General features: G+C 39.6%; 1 protein-coding gene across 1 annotated transcript in view; it reads right to left on the reverse strand.

Annotated features, from left to right (window-relative positions):
* The window catches only part of dnah3 (dynein axonemal heavy chain 3), a 44321-nt gene that overhangs the window by 23896 nt on the left and 389 nt on the right, over positions 1-20036 (reverse strand). The window contains exons 2-29 of the mRNA XM_041809238.1: positions 19272-19373; positions 18953-19160; positions 18731-18776; positions 18464-18632; positions 18191-18380; positions 17900-18095; positions 17126-17251; positions 15934-16087; positions 15640-15819; positions 13520-13650; positions 13322-13427; positions 13056-13234; positions 12733-12917; positions 12475-12598; positions 10020-10173; positions 9765-9909; positions 9432-9643; positions 9184-9275; positions 6753-6867; positions 6418-6534; positions 3274-3453; positions 3037-3173; positions 2748-2949; positions 994-1086; positions 730-840; positions 490-604; positions 207-405; positions 9-117 (exon numbers count right to left, since the gene is read on the reverse strand). Of these exons, the coding sequence (XP_041665172.1) occupies positions 9-117; positions 207-405; positions 490-604; positions 730-840; positions 994-1086; positions 2748-2949; positions 3037-3173; positions 3274-3453; positions 6418-6534; positions 6753-6867; positions 9184-9275; positions 9432-9643; positions 9765-9909; positions 10020-10173; positions 12475-12598; positions 12733-12917; positions 13056-13234; positions 13322-13427; positions 13520-13650; positions 15640-15819; positions 15934-16087; positions 17126-17251; positions 17900-18095; positions 18191-18380; positions 18464-18632; positions 18731-18776; positions 18953-19160; positions 19272-19373 (4077 nt within the window). The remainder of the gene's footprint in view (positions 1-8; positions 118-206; positions 406-489; positions 605-729; positions 841-993; positions 1087-2747; positions 2950-3036; positions 3174-3273; positions 3454-6417; positions 6535-6752; positions 6868-9183; positions 9276-9431; positions 9644-9764; positions 9910-10019; positions 10174-12474; positions 12599-12732; positions 12918-13055; positions 13235-13321; positions 13428-13519; positions 13651-15639; positions 15820-15933; positions 16088-17125; positions 17252-17899; positions 18096-18190; positions 18381-18463; positions 18633-18730; positions 18777-18952; positions 19161-19271; positions 19374-20036) is intronic.

The raw sequence follows: 20036 nt of genomic DNA on the forward strand, positions 1-20036 counted from the left end.
TGGTGTACCTGTTTAGCCAATGCTTTTGCCAGATCCTTTGTGGTCTCAGTCTTTCCAGTACCTGCAGGGCCCTCAGGAGCACCGCCCAAGTTCAACTTTAGAGCCCCCATTAGAGTTCTGAAGTTGAACAAAGTTAGCAATTAAAAAGCACTTTATAGTAACTTATCTCATAATATTTATAAGCCTTCAGATGAAGTGCAAGCTACCTGTAGCAGCGGTCAGTAAGCGGTGTGATAACAAGACGGGGAGAATTTCCCAGATATTCATAACCATATTTCAGGCAGGTGGTGATCATACGCAGCATCACTTCTCCATCCTTCCAGAAGTACCGCAGCTGAGAAATCCATGCAAAGTCATTCAGTGAGGAGATGCCGTCTTCTGCCAGTTTGGCAACAACATCTCGAGCTATGAAGGGAAAAAGCATGATAAAATCTGCCAGCTAGACTTAAATAAATCCTTTTTATCCGCTAAAAGTTTCAGTTGAGTTACCATGAACATCTATAACAGTGAGAGCACCGAGGGTCATCCTCGCTCCTCCTGGCAGCTTCCCACGCACCAGCTCCACGATGTCAGCAATCTGGGCATTGCATTTTTCCACATAGGCCTTAGAGAAAAGAAAAGAGATTCATACAAAGTTAAGACCAAAATGTAATACTTAGTACTTTTGTTGGACTAAGAAGTTGTTTTGAGTGTGGGATTAAGCCATGTACTGCATGTGCTGATACTGACAGGCAGAGAATTGGTCTGGATGGCTTCAGATACTTCAGATGTCCAAAAAATGGAGGAGGCACAAATGACAACTTGGCCTGGCCACTGCAACACCCACTTCTTCCTGGGCAGCTACAACCAAAGAAATCAGATGGCAGCATCCATAAAACATGCTTGAAATAAACCAGAATAAATGGCAATGATGAGTAAAAATCATGTTGAAATGAAAGGATCCCTTTTCCCATTCTAGCTGTAAATCAAGAGAACAGTTTCATCTCCTCATACCTCTGTGTACTGAATCACTCCTTGATGGATAACATGCCGAACACTCTTAAGCATGAGGTTCTCCACCTGCAGCAGCCACTTCTCTACCATCCCCTGAAAAAGCCCATCAAAAATGTATTCAACATCACCAAAATATACAGTATAAAAATACTTTTGACACATCATGAAGAAGAGTGTGTATTTCCATGGTTCCCAACCTTTATTCTTTGGCCCCCTTATTCCTCGCTGAGAAAAGCTAAGCCCCCCAGAACCCACTAGGAAAATTAAGCATCTATTTTAATTGTTTTCATTGACAGAATGGGCAAACATACAGTTGTTCTGACCAAAAGATCTATGTATGAGTTTTTTTTAACTTTAGAGAATAAACTCAAAATGTTCCAGGTCAAAAAGTTGTCAATCTACAGAAAAAAGGCATTTTTACTTAAAGGTCCAAAATTTATATAAACCAAAACTTGGATTATGAAGATTATACATTAAGATTAGCTGAAAATAGACAACTGTGTGGAAGAAAATCAGACCAGCTGATTTCCTTGCACAAGTCCTGCAGTGGCCAGCCTGACTGAATCATATTTTTTTTTTACCCTGACTGATCAATAAGGAAATCCTTGCGATTTTAGCTCTGAATCGTCATCTAGACTTAGAGGAGACATTTCTGGGGTTATCCAATTACTGGTTTAGTTTGGTCTTGTAAATGTATGACTTAAAAAACTTGAAATATTTCAGTTTATAATATCAAAATTTAAGACTTTCTAAACTCAAGATATTTTTGCCTCCTAAATTTACAACTTTTTAGACACTGAAATTCATAGTTTAGTTTCTTGTAAATACAAAACTTTAGAATCAAATTTTTTTCACACAGAAATGTTAACTTTTTCGTCAAACATTAACAGGTACTCTTCATTGTTTTTCATCTTATTGGGTGGCCCTAATATGGTGTCGTACATCATGGTTTTAATCATGATTTTTGTTGTTTGTTTTTATATATTTGCACATCCAATTTTGATGTCAGAGCAGACAGGGCCCCTTATCCCCCCAGAGATCTAAGTGTCCCCTCTAAGGTAGAGGCTGGATTCCAGCGAATCATGAAATTCCTGTGGGATGGGAGTCCTTCCACTATTCAATCACATGATTGGGAAGGGACAGGGAAAAGAGTAAGTGGGAGTGGATGGGAACAGAAACCATCATAACAATAGACCAATATTTTAATGCACATGCAGTTTTTATCTTCATTTTTTTTTTTTTAACAGGAAATGGACGGAAGCACTGTGTATTGACCAAACTTGGCAGCCATTTTGCTTGTAGTTTTCTATTCTTTTTTCACCGCCGCAGCCAACACTTTCTCTACAATGCAAGCAACAACCCTTTATGAAATGGAGTAAAGAAAATGAGGAAAAGAGTGACTTTCAATGAAAAGTAGACAGAACCATCTGTCTATCAAGCTTACTGGGGTATGTTCATTGAGGGCTCGATCTTACCCTTCTCCTGCATGCTGCACTTTGTTTGACAATGGTCTTGAGTAGAAAGTCATACATGTTGTTTAAAGGAAACATTTCTCAAGTACATTAAATACATCAGATGCCATGTTTGGGTATGTATTCAACTATTCAAATGAGTTGGATGGGATTTTTCTTACTCTGGTTTGGAAGTGGGATTATTTCTGTGGAAATGGGAATGGGAATTAAAATCCTTTCCATGTCACCCTCTACCCTAGGGGTGCCCAGACGCAAGGTTGGAACCACTGGCCTATCTGATACCTTTGCATGGGCTGGATAAATCTTCTCTGTGAAAGGGACCGTCTCCTTCTCTGAGCTGATCATGCCAGTTATCGCCATGTCCTCGGTAAATTCAAGTTTGGCGATGCCCTCAAAGCACTTTTTAAGGTGAGGCTGCACACAGAGAGGATCCTTAGTCTGAGAAAGGATCTCCAGAAGCTCATCGTTTGACAGGAAGAAGAACCTGGGAGTATGATGAGGACAAAGTGGAAGAAAAATTAATGACATTTAATAAAATATTTGATTTGTAGGTTAGTATTAGAGGTCATACCTTGGGAAATAGAGCCTCTTCTTCTCCAGGTAAGTATTGAGGCCTTTTTGGATGTCATCTAGAAACACATTCGACTCCTGGAGCTGCTCCAGCATGTTTGGCTGGTCTGTGGCCACCAGCACACGTGTGTCTTTAACCTGTACCAATGGATTCCCACAGAATCCAAGGCAAAGGAAAGTGCATTAGAATCTGCTTTTCATAGATCAAACAGGTGACTGTGTCTTGCTTGGATCTTACAGCTTCAGCTGTGATGTTCTTCCAGTAGCCGTCCACGATACCAAACTTGCGTCCTTCCTCAGGCATCTGTGCGATGATGTCCTCAGAGCTGAAGATTGGTTCGAGGTAGAGCCAAGTAGCCTGACAAGTCAACATGGAGTCCAGGATGTCCTGCATGCTCAGCAGTTTGTCCTCCCATTGCTACACAGAAGAGTTTAAACACGAAAACAGTACAGTTAGAGGATCAAAGAGCTTTAAAACTACAGTAGGAAGGATAGACTTATCCAAAACCTGGTTAAAATATGAATTATGATTTGTGAATATTAATAAAAACATTTAATTAAAATATTCCTTTAAATAAATGTATGTCTGGTCTGTGTTTAGTCCGTCACACTTTGTATTTAACTAAAAAAGTACAGTCTGAATAAGATTGGGTAGTGGTATAGGATCCAGGGGTATTCAAAAGTAGCCACAGTATTGCTTTAATTATACTCATGAAGATAAATCTGCTGTGTTATGTCTTAAGCCTGACATTCCCACTGTGATTAGATTGATTGTGTAGCCCTATTCCACACCATGTGCTGCCTGGCCCTGGCATATTTCAAAAGCACCACTCTGCCTTGTTCAAGATACACATTTACTGTATTTTTAGCTGTGGCTGCTAACAGCACGCATCCCAATCAATCCACATAAAACAGATCGATCCAAAAAAGAACATTTATCACATCACATCATTTCCCTATTTTAATACAACTTAATGTACGGACTATATCAACATTGTGTCAAAATCGACGGCGTAACACACCATTAATGAGAGAAATGAATCTTGATGAAAAACCACAGGATTTTATTTGACGCCTCACATCCTTTGCAGAAAACACAAACCTTTTCATTTTCTGTGGTACCCACACACAACCTTACAAAGCAGATGGATTTGCCAGACTCCATGTTGGACTAATCAACATCAGACTAATCGCCGTCATTTAAAGAGAACAAGGTGGTAGCTATGGGCGGAGTTCAGTCGTAATGAAAGCCGTTGGTAATGTTACCAGCAGTGAGGTGATCAGCTCAGATGTAGCTGTAGTATAGCAGCAGTTCTACCAGACCTGGACCATGTTTCTGTATGAAATAAAGAGTGAAAATGACACTAAAGCTTTTCATGATGGGAGAGATGTTTTTGTGCTTCTGCTGACCTGCTTCAGCACGAGGTTGAGATACTGAATCAGTTTATTATGGCTGATAGTGGCGTGGTTAGCTCAGTAGTAGCCACAAAGGCAGTTTTGTCTATGTTAAAGGGATACTTCAACATTTTGGAAAATTCGCCCATTGCCATAATCCCTATAGTCTTAGCAATAGGTTCGTTTCCATTAGTTGTCAGTGCAAGCTGTTTCTAGATCTGGGGGGACCGATATACCAGCTGCACAGGTAACGCTATGTAAGCAGACGGTATTTTTTGCTTTCCCTCGTCAAACTCATCAAATACACAATACCAAAGCTCCAAAACGCTCTCGTGGGCAAGTTGTGACCTTTACATTCACCACGCTATGAAATAATCATGGAACATTACGAGACGGAGATGTTTTAAAGCTAAATGCAAGCCAGAACTACACTCATGGCTGCTGCACTGTGTCACTCGGCCCAGTGGTTTACTCAAGAAATAGTTCAGAGTATTTGCTTCATGTGTCGTAATGTTACATAATTAAACGTTATTATTTCATAGCGTGGTGAATGTACAGGTCACAACTTGTCCACAAGAGCGTTTTGGAGTTGTTGGATTGTGTATTTGATGAGTTTGATGAGGGAAAGCAAAAAATAACGTCTGCTTACATAATATTAGTTTTGCAGCTGGTATATTTGTCGTCCCAGAACTAGAAACAGCTTGCACTGACAACTAAAGGAAACGAACCTATGGCTAAGACTATAGGGTTTATGGCAATGGGCAAATTTTCCAAAATGTTGAAGTATCCCTTTAAGACAAGAGCAAAGAGCTACACTGAAAGCTTTTTATGATGGAAAAGGAGATTTCGCTCTCCTCCTGGTCAGCTTTGGCATGTTTTATGGGTGAGGTTTGCTGAGGTTTGCTGCCTACGGCTGCTGTTGTGGTAGCTGTCAGCCTAGATGTAGTTGTAGGAAAAAGGCAGTTTAATTGGAACTTGGCCACATTTCTTTTTTAAATTAGAGAAAAGAGCCACACTGAAAGCTTATCCTGGGGGAGAAGACAAGTAGCCTGTGAAGCCAGGAGAAGAACATGCGTACATCCTTATTTTTCTTGTCGCTCTGATTGGTCCATCATGAATGTGACAGACAGAATGTTCCTTCAATCACCTTCCAATTTCTGCTTTCTATGAAAGCTTTTCCAGATGAATGGGAAATATATCCATGCAATGGATATGTGAAATGGTATCTGGCATGTCAGGTTAATTCACGTATGGCAGAAGCAAAAAATAGGGCAAAAATTAGAAAAGGTAAAGTAGCCTTCTGTTTTCATATCCTTCTGATATTTTTTTTCTAGGGGAGATGTTAAAAGTGTTTCAGTACTGACATTACAAGCCAAATGGAATAGGCAGTTTGCCGTGACAATTGGCCTGTGCATTTTGTGCTTCACCTGGTAGGATGTAGGGGGATGGGGCTTGGTGGAGTACTGCCACTGCAAGTATGGTTTACCTGATTAAATGGCATTATTAAAAGCCACCTGTCATCAAATGCAATTCAAAAACAAAACAGTACCGTCAAAAATCATTAGAAAAGTGTTGTTAATATTTCAAAGCAACAAACCGAAAACCAAAGAAATTCCACACAGAGATTCTATCTTCCTGCCTTTCTCAAACAGGTTGTTCTGAGCCTCTTTCAGGCTCTTTTATGGCTACTCCCCACATTCACTGGTTTATGGGGTGGTGAGGCTGAGGTTGTGTTTTGTAGAGTGGGCAATTTTGTTACTTCTTCTGGCATGAAATTGTGCGCAGGCTGCTGCAAACACTAATGGAGAGTAAGTTTTGTTGCAGGTTAATTTGAGTGAAAGGAATACAAAACAAACTATTTTATGTCTGGTTTTCTCACATCTATCTAGCATGTTAGACTGTTCCTTTAAAGTACCTGTCTTTTTGATATACAAAGAATTCTTGAGCAAAGGCAGTGTTTTGTTGATTTCATAAGAGAGCACCTTACCTTACATTCAGCCTCGATAGGTTTAATGAAAGGTGAACCTCTCATTGTCTGAGTCTTAACGATGTGGTCGTCAAGAAGCACTTGGATGTCGTCCACTGCTGACACAATATTAGTCCCCTATGATAAAAATGTAGAGTTGTTAGTACAACATAAAGTCAATCTACTGTAGGAAAACAAAGTGGCAGTTTAAGTGAAGGCAGCGAGAAAACAAATGCTATTATTTTATAGTTTCACCAGTAAGGTGTGATTCTTTGGCAGAGGCTGCTTTCACTATGCTTCAGCATTTTCAGCCATTGTTAAACATGAATTATGTGATATGTTTATGTTAATCATACTGTATCTCTGTATGGAGTGAAGGAAAACTGAAGGTCAGCCCATTCGTTTTTCATCTTGTCCATCGCTTTTTCCAGAGAGTATTCCTTACTGGCTGCTGCTCCAATCTCCTCCAACCTACAGCAGAAATCAAAAACACTTTTTAACCACCGGCTCATTATAAGTCATAATTAATATCCTGTAGTTTTAAGGTAAGATTTAAATTTAACACTCACGGGTGTGCCCAAATCATGCTGCAGTGTTTACATTTTTCTTTGCACTTTGGCCAACATGAGTTGTACATTGAAATTTACAAATACCAAAGACCTATTTTTCGCAATGCAAATATAATTGCAACTTAAAATGCGTTCTCACTCATTATGCATTCATCTTCCATGTGAATAAAAGGTCTAGGTATTGCGGCCTTACTTTCTGATCCTTCTGTTCAAGTCAGAAGAAGCTAAAGCAAGCAATCTGATACCTTCAGGCTAATCTGTTAAAAAAAAGCTTCTTCAAATTATAATGGAGCAAGGATAGAAATGTTGCCAACACAAGCACAGTGCCTGTAAACAGCATTCACCCCCTTGGATGTTTTACCCTTTAACTGATTTTATAAATCAATCCTGGTCAATATAATTTGGCTTTTTTAATAAAAAAAACATACAAAAAAAACCCCTCTTTAATGTCAAAGTGAAAACAGGTTTCTACAAAGTAATGTCAAATAATTCTGTTGTCTTCATGATGCAATGGTAGCCAGGAATAATGATAAACCAGTGATTGGACCTTCCAGACACAGGTGTCTTTATACTACTGGAGAAACTTTCACTGCACTCTGGTGATCCCCATTTTACAAATTGTGAGACTACTAGCACTAATTGGCTGGACCTCTGCTGAATTAGGTCAGTCACTTTTAAAGGGGGTGAAAATTTACGAAATCACATATTTTACATTACATGCTTTTTTTAAATTGACATTACTTTGTAGAGTTTTTTCGGTCATTTTTTTTTGTCAAAAACAAAAATGATATTGACTATGATTGATTTATCAAATCAACTGAAGAATAAGACATCCAAGGTGATGAATACTTTTTGTAGGCCAGTGATCATCAACTGGTGGCCCAGGGGCCACATCAGGCCCCCCCACATGCTTCCATGTGGCCCCCAGAGCATCACCAAATTCTGAACATGTGCAGAGGAAAAGATATGTCGTGTGGTTTTTTTTCTTTTTTTTAAAGATAAGCTCACAACAGCTATTAAAACAACTCCAAAAACAACTGGGCTTGAAAGTTTCATCAACATGACTATGTTTCGTCCATCTTTTTTTTTTTTTTCCAGAAAACCAGCTGTTACTTGCAAATAGGACGCATGTTATACACAATTTTATCACTCCATTTCTGATAAAACTGCCATTTTCTATGTCAACTTTTTGCTTCTGGAATAATCAGCTAAAATATCTCAAGCTCCCCCTTGTAGCTGGCTGTGATAAATAGGACTGATCTCACTGTTAGAGCCTAAGAAATACATACATTTGAAAGAAAATTAAAATATTTAAACAAAAATATGCTAATGAGACCATTTTAAAACTGTATTTTGTTTTTTTTTAAGAGATCGGCCCCAAAAGTGCCCGTATAGGAAAAAGCTGGCCCTTGTCCAAGTCTAGTTGATGACCCTTGTTGTAGGCACTATAAAAATGATTAAAATCATGAGGCTGTGACACACAAGCACCAAGGCTGATGTAAAACTGCCTTGGTGCAAAAAGATAAGAACTAAAACAGGGTCAGAGAGACCAGTCCATTTCTCAAGTTTATTGATTAAAACCTCATGGTCAATTCTGTCAAATGCTAAGCTTAGGTCTAGAAAAATGAGAACTTCTATGTTGTTTTTATTTAAAATCATTTGAGTATCATTTACAACCTTTAGCAGGGTGGTCAAAATGAATCAAGTACTCGAGGAGATTTTTGATCTCATCTAAACCAGCTCTAAAAAACTTCTTAGAAAATTTTGGTGTGTGTCTCTTTAAATGGAAATAAATCCCTTCTCACTCGACCCCTTTAAGTGGGACGTGTCTACTTGAGTACAGCTGCTTGTTTCAGTGCATGTGGGTAGAGATTTTTGGATGAATATACTGCTTTATGGGCAGGTTTACAGGCATGTCATAAGGAGCAAGACCATCAGATTTCCTGTTTTCAGACAGATAGGTGGACCCCAAAGAAAGAAACAGATTGACTTATTTTATATTCTGTATGCAAAAATTCAAAAAAGTGGGTTTTAATGATATGTCCCCTTTAAAAAGAAGAGATTTAAAATAATAATAACTAGCTAATCTGCACTGTTAATGTTTGCTCATTTATCACACTTCATCTCATTATTACAATACTGACCAAAGTAATGGCATATGGCATATTTTTCCTGTGTCATGGCCTAAAGTGAACATGGTGTCATGTCAGTGTCGTACTTGTTTGAGAACTTGGAAAGCCCGAGGTCCAGCATGTTCTTCAGTGAACTGTTCTCATCTGGTTTGACTTCAAAGCCCACAATGCTGCTGATCTGCAGACAGAAAAAAAGAGTTATAAATTATTCACATGGGCTTCATGGATCACAGGAGACAACGGACAGTTGGTCCTTACAAAGTGAATCTGACACCGGATTGCTACATGTGTCAGCTGAGCTAATGAATCAAAGAGAAAAATTAATTCAGACGACCTTCTCCCAGTGGCGGTCTTTGATTCCTGGGTTGCAGATGGTCGTCAGGATGGGGAGGTGCTGCTTGAAAAGGTCTATCTCGCTTTTTGAGTTTTTGGCCACACGAAAAGGCCAGGGAAGATTAGAGAAGGTCTTAGTCAGTTTGTGCATGGTCCTCCACATGTTGTCAAGCTCATCAGAGATTTTCTCAGCATCCAGTTGTCGGAAAGGTCCTGGGAATGTAATCATAAAAGAAGCATAGTGGTGTGAAAAGAACAGTGCATTCTGCGTGCACTCTCTCTATAAAAGCAGTCAGTTTTGGCTGATAAAAAAAAGCCATTGTGAGTCACTCACCGTTCATCCACACATCTGACAGGCTTTGGAAGTTTAGTGCTGTGGTCCAGAGCTGCTCATATGGCTGTTTTTCAGCTATCAGAGTCTGTAGCATTGGGAACTGGCTCTGCTCCTTTTCCAGCAAAGTCTGCTCTTTGTTGATATCCTGAAGACATGACAGTTGAAGAAATTACAATCTAGTTGGGTTTTAAGTCTCTAAATCAGAGGAAGTATTTGAGTAATTGCGATCTTACACAGTAGCTTTGCAGTGTTTACCTCAAGATCAGTGACAGCAGACTCAAGATTGGCAGTAATTTGAGCCAGATTTTCCACATTGTTCTTCATCTCCTCCATGGACATTATTGCTTTTCCCTTAAAAGCCTGTATTTCTTCTTCCACATCCTGTAGCCTCTTTTCAAAGTCCATGACCCTGAGACAGTCAAAGGGAGAAAAGCGAGTTTGCACTTCAGTTGTTTGAGACACTTTTGGGAATTTAATCCCTCCAGCAAGTTCTGGGTTTACCCCAAGGTCTCCTCTCAGTTTGAGACTGCCCTGAAGACCTCAAAAGGGAGACATCTTTATCCGATGCCTGAACCACCTCAACTGGCTTCTTTCAGTTTGAAGGAGCAGCTGCTCTACTCCATTAAACTTTTACTAAACTCTTTTAATATCTCAAAATAAACAAATTCAGTTTAAATAAATTACCAATTAATTAACTGGAGGTTGAGATAAAGTAAAAAGAGATAAATGTTACAGGTGGGGTGACACAGTTGCCACATGCTCACCCCTCTTTCCTCTTATATTTATCCACATCCATCAAATGTTTATTGGATGAAGAATAACTATTGTTTGATTGAGTGCAGGTGACATTTAGATCAACTACAGTCACGCTGATCACTTTTTTTCATGAACATGTGCGCTGTTTTAAATGAAGTTGACACAAGCAGTAGTAGGTGATATTTCATTATCCTCCTTTTTAAAGGGGTGGCCAATTGCTTCATATGCTTAAGGAGATAACAAATAAAGCAATGGAGCTCTTTTCCTTATCTTTCAGAGCAGTTGTTCTTCACTGGTTTACTGTCAGGATCCACCTCTACCTCTTTAATGAGAAATCAGGACCCAAATCAATTAAGATTTTTAATCATAACTTTATATTTTAAATGAAGAATGCAGGAGATTTGATTTGATATGAAACTAAAGATGCAACAGAGCAAAGAGATAAAGACATATCCTTCAAGATAAAAGCATGCCATAGATTATTTGACACATATTTTTTCCAGGCACAAATCTGTGGCTCACTGAAAATGGTTTCCTGACTCACTTTTTGGTCCCATCCTACCAGTTGAGAACCAGGGTTTAAGAGAATTTGAAAAGGCTCTTATTATGACTGACACTTACGTACATGACATGGACGAAAGTATTCAGCAGCCTGACCATTACACCAACAGGGTCTGTAGATGTAGTGATTTTGTGTTCAAATACATTTACTTTAATATGTAGTTGGTCCCTCTTTTTCAGCTATAACAGCTTCCACTCATCTCGGAATACTTTTTAAAAGGTTTGGGGTGTTTCTGTGGGAATTTGTGCCCATTCATTCTGTAGAGCTTTTATGAGGTCAGGCATTCGTGTTGGATGAGAAGGTCTGGTTCGCAATCTCTGTTCCAGTTTATTCCAAAGGTGCCAGATGGGGTTGAGGTCAGGGCTCTGTGCGGCCCAGTCAAGTTCTTCTGTACCAAATTCATCAAACCATATCTTTATAGTTCCTGCTTTATGCACTGGGTCAGTCATGCTGGAATAGAAAAGGGCCTTCACAAAACTCCTGCCACACAGTTGGAAGCACAGCATTGTCCAAAATGTTTTGGGATGCTGAAGCATTTAGAGATAAGGGGTCTAACCCAAACTCTGAAAAATAGCCCCATACCATTAGCCCTCCTACACGAGACTTCCCAGTTGGCACAATGCAGTCAGGCAAGTAATGTCCCCCAGCATCCACCAAACCCAGACTCACCCACCTGACTGCTGAACAGAGAAGTGTGATTTATTACTCCACATAAAAAGTTTCCACTGCTCCACAGTCCAGTATCCACGAGCTTTAAACCATCGGAATCATCATCTGAAGCTTGGCATTTGACTTGATGGTGTGAGGCTTGCATGCAGCTGTACAGCCGTGGAAACCCATTCATGAAGCTCCCACCACACACTCTTTATGCTTACAACAATGCCAGTGGAAGTCCAGCTATAGAGCCATGCGCCTTAGCAGTCCCCACTCTGTGTTTTTACATGGTCTTCTGCTTTGTGGTTGAGTTGCTGTTGTTCCTAAATGCTTCCACTTCCTAATATAATCAATTACAGAAAAGGCAGCAGTGAAATTTCCCTAACTGTCTTGTTGCAAAGGTGGCATTCATCACAGAACCACACTTCAAGTCACTGAATTCCTTAGAACAACCCATTTAGGATCACAAATGTTTGCAAATGGAGACTGCATGGCTAGGAGCTTGGTTTTTACACACCTGTGGCAACAGGTCTGATTAAAACACCTTAATTTTAATAAATAACAGGTGTGGCCCAATACTTTTGTCCATATAGCATACTTCCAGGTCATTTCCCTGAGTTAGGAACCTTTCTAACCAAAAAAGACTATTTCAAAGGACTCTTGTTTTTATGGATCTGTTATCACTGACCATGGCAGAAAGAGCACTTTTAGCTGTGCTAGTGTCTACTTCTATGTTACCTCGTCTGGAGGTAGTCCTCAGCCTCTTCTGTCATGGTTGTTAGATGACTCTTGCTGTCTTCAAGCTCAATCAGGATCTGATTGGGCCACTGGAATACACGGGAGTTCAGCCGCAAGTCATCAGCTAAAGAAAGAGAGAAAAAAAATTACTGCTCAATTTATTATCACTACAAATGGAAAGAGATTTGGATTTAAAACAGAGGAAGAAACAGTTCACTTTTGACAACTGCTACAATTACTACAAGAGGTTTCACATACATGATAGTGTGGCATAGTCCATGAGGAAGCTGAGGCGGTATGATGCTTCATCAACCTCATCGATTAGCTTGCAAACAGTCACATCCTTGGACTTTTTAATGTAGTGACTGAGAGAAACCAGCTCCTCTGTGGTTTTTGGGGGTTTTCTGACCGTCTCAGTAATCTCCTCATATTTTTGACAAATCCTGGGCAACAATGAAGCATGTGGTTTACTTTCTCTCTTTTCAAAATAACTGCATGACTGACTTGCAATTTAAACTGAAGAAAGAAAAGAAAATGTCAATGCTTTTTAACAGGTTTAGGAGGTGGAGAGTTTTCCTCACCCTTTGTTAAGCTCTCTGTTCTCCTCCACTTCAAACTTGACGATCTTGTCTTTGAGTTTCTTAGCACGCTCACACAGGTCATCATTAAGGTTGCCGGCATACAGACAAAACATTGACAGGGGCACGGTAACACGCAGTGAGGCGATCTCCTTCCTTACTTGATTTAAGCTCTCAATTTTCTTAAGAGAAAAAAGAGAAGAAGAAAAGGCAATGAAACAGTAGATAATAAATGCCTGTTAGATCAGATAATCTTAAGTCTGATTTACCTTTGTGAACCCTTCTAATGAGTGCTTCTCTTTTAGAAAGGCAGATAGCTCCTGCTTTGCTGTATGGTCCAGTAGATTGCTGTATTTTTCATATACATTCAAATAACTGAAGAGTGAAATGTGGCATTAGAATATCTGGTATTCTTGCTGACATGTCAAATTAACTGAAATAAACAAGATCAATTCATGTGTGAGTACTTTTTAGGTCCCACTGTGTTTTTTTGGAACACTTCTTTGGCTTTGTCGATGAGATTTATAACCAACGGCTCATCAGGACGAACGGTGCGGATGTACATGTTGTTGCAATGGGGCAAGAGGAGATATTCCACCTGGAAAAGATCAGTCACACTTTATACTGTAAATAATTGTTGCATTAAAGAGAGAAACAGTTATTCTGTAAAACTGGATTTCCAAAAAAGTTGGAACATTGCGTAAATGTTAATAAAATCAGAAAACAGTGATTTGCAAATCCTTTTCAATCTAAATTCAAGTGAATACAGCAAAAGCCAAGCTGTTCAAAAAACAAAAAACTGAGACAGGAGGAAGAAAGATGTGGAATGCTTAAAAAGTCAGATCAGGTACTGGAGCATATGCCGGTTCCCTAGTTCACCATCCTCCCAGGCCCATGCCTCATCTCTCCAGGTGTCCTTCTGGCTGCCCTTTCCATGACATACGCGGCCGCCCCTGGCGTGTGGACCAGCCCACCAGGTCCTGGGTAACCAGTATGCATTGAGCTGGAAAGCAGGTGCCATAAATGTGCAGCTGCCGTTCTGATATCAAGCAGCTGACCCTTCCCATCCCCGCTCTTCCTCTTGCACATCAGCATTAGACACATGGTCTTGCAAACCATACCCAAAGATGCATCAAAAAGAAGTTGTCACAAAGGAGTCCAGCTGGCCACTGAGGCAATCAGTCAAGAGTACAGTACCAGGTTTCTGCACACTCTAAAAGTCAGATTTCAGACTTTTTAAGACTTTTTCAGACTCGAACTGAGAAAAATTAGCACGGTCAACAATGAAAATTATGAGATTTCATGCCTGACCATGGTTGAATTTTCTGATTTAATGCAATGTCTATGAAATGTCAAATTGCACAGGGAAAAAGACATGTTGGTGTCCAAATTGTCCAAATTCCAAATGACCAAATTCTGTGATTTCTGATTTTAAAAAGTCTAATTATCAAAATATAATGGTTTTTTGCTGTTAGGGAAGACCTGTCAAAATATGGGTGGACTGCACAGATTTTTAATGGGCAATCAGGCAGTCCATATTTTAGAGAGCTGGACTGATGTTTCACAATGGTACCAAGTTTATTAAATCACAGTGAGATAAAATCAAACAGGGGTCTCCCCCTGAACATTTGGAACACCCAACACTTAATTCCTTAAATTATGGGGGATATTCATGCAACAATTTGAAGAAGAAGATGATTAAAATTGTACAAGGTTGGCTAGAAAACAAAGACTGGATAAGGAAATATCTTGATCAAAGTGCTTTCTAAAATCTAAGACCTCTACTGATAAAAATCAGACTCTTTATGACTTTATGGCCTTAAATTTCGAGTGTGTAATTTAAGACTATTTAAGACTATCCTTAAATGAATAGTACCATTATTGATTTAAAAGAGAACTCCTGAAAGGCTTAGTTGTTCACAATTACTGGTTTGAGGTTCTCCACTTTATGAGAGACTGTGTGGGAAAATAGTCCAATGATTTTAAACAACATTCCTCAATGTTCAGCTGTGAAGAGTCTAAAGATTTCCCCATCTACAGTCCGTAATATCATCAAATAATTCACAGAATCTAGAGAAATCTCTGCATGTAAGGAGCAAGGCTGAAAACTGACACTGAATACCCATGACCTTTAACCTCTCAGGTGGAACTGCACCAAAAACTAGCATTTTTGTGATTGTCATCCAGATGAAATCTGTTTTAGGAAGTCCCTGCTTATTCCAGCAACAGCATTGCTTCACAGCAAAAGAGTGCAGGTTCTAGACTGGCCTATATGCAGTCCACTTTCAATACTTAAGCAATTAATGTCTTCAGTCCCCCAGTGCTTACAGATTGTTGGCTGAATCAAAGGTAATGTTACACAAAGGTAACATGCTCCTGTCCCGATCTTTCTGAATGTGTTGCATGCATAAAATTCCAAATTTGTATGTATCTACAAAAAAACTTTACAGTCTTGAATGTCAGTAGCCCGTTTTTGTGCTGTATTCAGTTGAATATAGGTTGAAAAGGATAAATCAGTGTATTCTTTTTTCAGTCCCATTTTTCACAGTGTCCCAGCTTTTTTTGAATTGGGGTTTGTAGACCTTACCCTTTGGATCTTCTCAGCACTCTTGATGATTTCCATGAAGGCTCGCTGGATGAGCTCCCAGCATTCATGAAAGCTCGGTCTAAAGTCAATGTGAATCTCATAAACCTGCAGCTCTACCAGCAGCACCTGAGACTTCACAAACTTCATCTCATCATACACATCACCAAAGTCATTCCCACTCTGAAAATCACAGACAACAGTAGCTGATTAAAATAGCAGTTAAAATAGAGTAGATCTGGGTTACAAAGTTCCCAAGACTCTTTAAGCTTCAAAAAACAAAAAAGGTTTCAGGACCTTGTGTAAAGTGAAGAAATATAACAGGTCCTCCAGTGATTCAATGACCAAACTTCGGAGTTGTAGTGACATGAGAACAGCGATACAGCTAAAGAACTCCTGAGGCTCCCCCAAGCTCTCACTGTCGAAGAGTGACGCGCAGAAGGGCAGCCACCTGAGAGGAGATAGTGGTAGTAAGTGAAGTTTTGTTGGTAAATATGAAAGCATCAAAATAACTGGACATTTGACTAAATTGCACCAATCAGCATATTGCAATTGTATGGAATAAGCTACAGAATATCAAAAAATGTGAAAATAGTTATTTACCTGTTTTGTTTAGTGAGGTACCTTTTCCACAAAATTTTTCTTCTGCTAATAAAGACTTGATGGCATTTACATCTTTACTGGCCAGACGACTAATACTGTTCAAGTGGAAATCCTCATCTCCACATTTTGAATGTGGATCAAGGAGGATCTTTTTTTCTCAAACTGGAAAAAATTTGACTGACTTTGGCTGGAGCCTCTAACACATTTGTAAAGACCTGGACTCCTTTTCTGATATATGTTAATAGTACAATACGTCATATCTTTGCACTGAGCACTGTATTGCACAGCATTGGTGTGCCTTAGCATTCTGACTTATTTTATCATTTTTTAGATCATGATGGAACGGATCGGATCCTATCTTATTATGATTTACCCTGCAACTCCTACCCCTAAACTCCCCTTGTTCCAGCCATTATTTAACAAACTAACACAACCACAGAGACGTGACATGCTCTTGGTATGGTTGGCATGGGATGCTGAGTCACTGCAGAATAATGGTCCCCCATCAGGTACAAATTGCAAACATGAAAATAAACAACAGTAGCTAGTTTCAACAAATTACCCTGGCTCATATTTCAGTCATGCTGTCCTACTTTCTGCAGGGTTGCTACAAAGTCTAACAAGCCCCACAACAGGCAGGAGACAAAAGATGCAATGGAATCCTAAAGTGAGGCAGCGTGTAAAACAATCCCCTGAAAGACAGCTTGACATAAGCCTGACAAAGTGGACAAGGTGGAAACACGAGACTGCATACACAACGGGATTAGCTCTCTTGGTTATGTCCATACTGTGGACATACAAACCAAAGACAAGACAAGCATAAGCACATGATGCTGTTACTGACAGTCTGGCTGTTTTTGAGAGCCTGGTAACTGGCAGTACTCACTTTTGGACCAGTTCATCTCTTGTGGTTTGGCACTGTTTCTGGACAAACTCCTCAAACTCAGATGGCAGGAGGGGGAGGCTGGTGGAGGAAAGGTCCTCTAGTCGAACAAATCTTAGGGATGAGAAGCTAAAAAAAAGATTCGGATTTATTTGACTTTTATCTACAATGTTACTTAGCACATGAGAAACACTAATATACTAATTTACCACTGTATATACAAATAATCCTAAATCAAATATGAATAAGAGCGTGTGCATAAAAGATATGAGGCAGAAAGCTTCTAATGTTAAAGACAGCCACAACAAACAATTAAGGGAGAAGTAGCTGGGAAGTCCAACACAAATCCATATCAAAAATCAGAAAACATAAACGCAAACAGCCATGACCAACATACAAGTAGGTGAAACACCAGCGTAAACAAGTGAAGACAACAGCAAGTTGCTGCAACACAACTACTGTCTTTTACTTGTTTGCACTGGTGTTTCACCTACTTGTATTTTGGTCATAGCTGTTTGTGTTTGTGTTTTCTGGGACTGCAACGTGTTTTGGATATGCATTATTCATATGGGACCTCCCGCCACAGTGGAAAATGGGGGATGGGATGGCTCCAATTTGCAAAAATGCAGAAAAAGAAATAAATCCATATTGTGAATGTTGAAAAAAGAAATAAACAAAGGCATAAAAAAACCCAACAATTTAATTCATGTACTTCAAAACAGCCACCAGAATAGATGTACTAGAGAGCACTTATCCCATTCTCACAGTCTGCCTTACCTGTTTAGCCAGATGCCCTGCAGATGACCCATAATGTGACTGACAGTATACAGATGTTGATCCAGCCACATGTGAGCCTCCCTGTAACTAGCTGCCCAGGGCACTGGTGCACGGATCAGCCTCCTAGGAAAAGGCGTGGGAACGCTGGATATAGACAGTCGCTGACGCTCAGACGGGTCCATAAGAATGTAGTCCACTGGTAAGGAACAACAAGGAGTACATATTAGTTTTCATGTCCAAATAAAGCACTGATACACTTAAAGAATGACTGCTACAAAAGCATAGATCTACCTATGCTTTCCTTGAGGCTGAAGTAATAATCTCTTTTGACCTCTTCCTCTAAGTTTGCTCTCATAATCTGGAGGTTTTTATCATCTTCAGTGTCCGGAGGCAGCAGATGAATGATGTCTATCATTGGCTGGTCTGGCTTGGGTGCTAGCGCAGACATGGGGACACCATTGGTGACGTAGTACATATACCTCTGTATGAGTTAGATTCAGATGACAGTCAGAAGATGAGAATGAAAAGACTAACACATTCATTTTTAAATTCACTGATACTTACTTCCAGGTCTCTCTCTTTGGGTTCTCCCTCCTTCGCTTTTATCTTCTCTTCTTGGTTGTACATGATGTCCAGCTGCTCTTCAGGTCTCAGAGGTTTGCTGCTGGGGATGCAAAAGGTTTTTGATCTGGATTTTGACTGAGGAGAGATTGAAGCTTGAGAAGATGAACCCCTGTGAAAGCATGAACAGACCCGATCAATTTCCATTAGTAAAAGAGCAAATGAGACATAGGATGTCACTGAAATGTGCAGCATTAAGGGGATAACTACCTTCTCCTTGGCGTTATTGCTTGTGTCCTTCCAGGTGGGATGTATGCTAAACATCTTATTAAGTTAAAAAAATCCAGTACAAGAAATTTTTAGAGTAGCCTTAAGTGCTCATATTCATATTTCTATCAGAAAACAAAGGGGCATTTTTTTTTTTTTTTTTTTAGTTTCAGGTAAACCCCCTTTAGTCACAAGGACCCAGATAATTTCTGACTTGAAGGATACAAGGCTTTGCTGATTTTGCCAAAAACTGACGGACAGTGAGGCGCCTGTGTTGGAGTTTTTTAATCTTGAGGTCCTGCGCCCCAGGGCTGTAGTTGTTTGCAATAGACTCACTTGGAGTGCGGTGGTGATGTTGCTCTTTAAAAGGAATTGCTTTAGTCCATGAATTGGGCTGAAGGATGGGTGGATAAAGACTGTGCCTCGAGACAATCTGAGATCAAACAACGGTGTGAAAGTTACATGACAGCACAAATTGAAATATTTTTAACTTATGAGCAAAGCTGACAGTCTCTAGACATGATACAGTGACTGTTAGTCTTACTTGATACAGTTCTGACGGTTCTGCATTACAAGACACAGGCAAAGGTGGGGGAACAGAAAATCCCCTGTTCTGGCTCATATTGTAAATAGAGTCATCCTCCATCTGCAGTTGAAACAAAAAGAACCTCTTTGAAAATCTATACAAACCATATGAATTAAAAAGCTGAGTATATGGCAGTAGATTAACATTGATACAATATGATACATCTGCCCAGTTAAAGACAGACCTGGAGGACACTTAATCATATATTGTCCTTTGGAAAAGCAGCATGAGGGAAATATGTATTGTCAATTTAAATGCAGCCATACACTTTGCCAATATAACTATTTAGAGGACGCTAAGCCATATTTTTTCACTTAGAAGGCACTAATTTAAATTTTGTCCACATAAAGGGCACTTAAGAGGGTGCTTTGTCAAATTTTGTCTATTCAGACAGCACTCAAGAAGGTACTTAGTCAGGTTGTGTCTATTCAGGGGGGATCTCGTCAAATTTTTGTCAACTAAAAGGGCACTAAGCCAAATTTTGTCCGTATGGAGGGCACTCAACTGGGCACTTTGTCAAATGTTGTTATGCAAAGGGAACCTTTGTTAAACTTTTGTCCACTTAGAGGGCGCTAAGCCAAATTTTGTCCACTTAGAAGGCAATAATTTTTCTTTTGTCCACATAGAGGGTACTTAAGAGGGCACTTGTCAAATTTTATCGATTTAGAGTGCACTTAAGATGGCATGTTACCAAAGTTTGTGTATTCAGAAGGACACATATAT

This window comes from Cheilinus undulatus, linkage group 16 (assembly GCF_018320785.1).
Source record: "Cheilinus undulatus linkage group 16, ASM1832078v1, whole genome shotgun sequence".
Classification (NCBI taxonomy): Eukaryota; Metazoa; Chordata; class Actinopteri; order Labriformes; family Labridae; genus Cheilinus; species Cheilinus undulatus.